Source organism: Gavialis gangeticus, unplaced genomic scaffold, assembly GCF_001723915.1.
Source record: "Gavialis gangeticus isolate Ggan-Ray unplaced genomic scaffold, GavGan_comp1, whole genome shotgun sequence".
NCBI classification, from domain to species: Eukaryota; Metazoa; Chordata; order Crocodylia; family Gavialidae; genus Gavialis; species Gavialis gangeticus.
In genome coordinates, this window is record NW_017729033.1 from 79,713,129 (window position 1) to 79,715,486 (window position 2,358).

General features: G+C 35.7%; 1 protein-coding gene across 2 annotated transcripts in view; it reads right to left on the reverse strand.

Moving 5' to 3' along the window:
• The window catches only part of FGL1 (fibrinogen like 1), a 49,616-nt gene that overhangs the window by 8,202 nt on the left and 39,056 nt on the right, over positions 1 to 2,358 (reverse strand). For both annotated transcript variants that reach the window (XM_019526574.1, XM_019526573.1), the window contains 2 exons: positions 1,774 to 1,871; positions 544 to 632 (listed from right to left, as the gene is read on the reverse strand). In XM_019526574.1, the coding sequence (XP_019382119.1) occupies positions 544 to 632; positions 1,774 to 1,871 (187 nt within the window). The remainder of the gene's footprint in view (positions 1 to 543; positions 633 to 1,773; positions 1,872 to 2,358) is intronic.

Here is a 2,358-nt window from a genome sequence, read left to right on the forward strand (position 1 = left end):
CCTTCCAGCCCTAATGTCTATGAAATCTATGAAATTTAATCACATGACTAGTCTTTATGAACTTATTTCAAGAGGACTACTCACATATTTAAAGTTAGACACATGTTGAAGTACTGTGCTGAATGATGACCTTTGTTAGCAAAGAGTATATGCTGTGGTTTATGAAGGCTAATATTGCTTAATAAAATTTCACCTTATGAAGCACATTTCTTGTAAAAAATTTGGCAGGCCAGGATCATTAACAGCATCAGCAAAATTCTGTGAAAACTGTTTATTATTTATAAATGTTGCTGTAGAATCAAAAGACTAATTGTAAACCTTTTAGACAGACACAAATTATGGTTGACTGAAACCAATTGACAAGCTTAAACCAGAGAGCTGTTATACAATCTAAAATTCCAGGCAACTGATAAGAAAGAAAACATGATAATAAGAAACACTGGATACCATATGTACAAGAAAAATACAGAAACTATTTTTACAGACTAATATAATACTGGTTGTTAACAGAATTAACGTTTTAATTAAAACACTGATTATTACCTCTCCATCTGCAACTCTGAAGTTTGTATACTGTGCAAAGCGCCGTTCTTCTTCAAAATCAATTAGATCAATTCTTAAAGTATAGTTTCCTTAAACAACAAAATATAATTCCTATTATAGCATCCTTCTTTGCATTCTCCAGAATAAAAACAATGTATTAGTTATACAAAAAAAGATTAAAACCCTGGTTTTTGTTCTTTCTTGCATGAATGTATTCTGTCTTCTTTACAGAATGTTCCATATTTGTAATCCTCTTTCTAGTCTTTATTTTCCAAATTTTAGAGGCCTTATTTAAAAGAGAAGGTGCTAAACCAATATTTTAGTGCACATGGGAGCAAGTGGGTGGGCATGCTTTACAGCAGGATACCCAGCTGTGGTATGGAAGGACAAACCCTTCAACTCCTCTGTAGATGAAAAGGTTAACAGCCAAAACCAAATCTTCAGCATGTGTAAAAGTGAGAAACTCTCCAGTGGAGCTGTGATAGTTTGTGCGGGTCTGGCCCTGAATATGTGAACCACATTTTCTTGTCACTTCCATTTATCCTGTCCCACTGACCTAGATTCCTTATCTCATACGAGAATTTACCTGATATACTCAAAGGTTCATTGAGCAGTCAGGACATGCTCCTAATGTAAGCTGTCAGCAAACTGGCCAAGTGTTTGTTAGTGTTCTACCACATGCAGGTAAACTCAGGCTAACTTCATTTACTAGTAGCATAGAGGATGCAATGGCATAGACTTCAGCTATGCTGGCTGCCTGCGTAAGCAAAGAAATGGAGTTCTAACAATCAGTAATCTAATATCAAAGGGCGGTTAAGTTAGAACAGTAAATCAGTAGGAGGGAGATATTGTCATCATCATCATTCCCAAGATGCTAGAAATGCTAAAAGATGCTCAGATCGATACCATTACAAACCCATACTAAATGAAGTTCACTGTCTGGGCCTGAACTGTCAGTCAAACTGATCTGAAGATTCTGAATGTTCAAAACGGTATGTCCTTATTTACTGCAGAGCACTGTCTCGATTCTGATGGGTTTTGTACTGGTACAAGCCCTCAGAAACTCCATTCAAACACAGGATTTAACTCTAGTGCAAAGATATCAGATTTTGATGCTGAAAAGGCAAAGTAACAAAACAACGAACAAACAAACAAACAAAAAACAGACGGTAGATCTGTCTAGAGGGCAAAGGCAGCTAAAGAAGAAAATTATTTTGATACGAATCTTACCTTGACTGGTCAGATAGTGAAGATTTTTATTTCCAAGCCAGTATTCACCGTTTCTCAAGACAAAATTTCCAAAACCTTGTTCATAGTCAGCCCATACTCTGAAAATAAATTTAAACAAATTATGAGGGTTATTTAAAAAGAATAAGGTGATTGCTAGAAACATCACTTTAATCTCTCAGTCTTCTATAAAAGCACTAGTAAATGAATATTTTGGATATGATTCTTATTTCATTTACTCTGGTTTTATTTAATGTATCCATGAGATGCTTAATGCACAGTAGACTGACTGACTGTGCATTACAGTGTCATGGCAAAAACTGTGCTATTAGGCTAATGTGCAGTAGTATTAGTCTACTGTGCATTAACTGTCATGAAAAAAAGTGATTATGCTAATATGCAGTAGGGAAGCCTACTGCGCCTTTATTTAGTACTTCCTTTTACAAGTACTAAATTTAATGCGCAGTAGGCACTGCGCATTAATGAACATGTCGATGCCCCCCTGTTACCTACATGGAGTTTCTTCTGCTTTCTCTTGACTTAAATGGAATTACTGCTGACTGTAGCCCTGAGTTAAGATTAGATTTC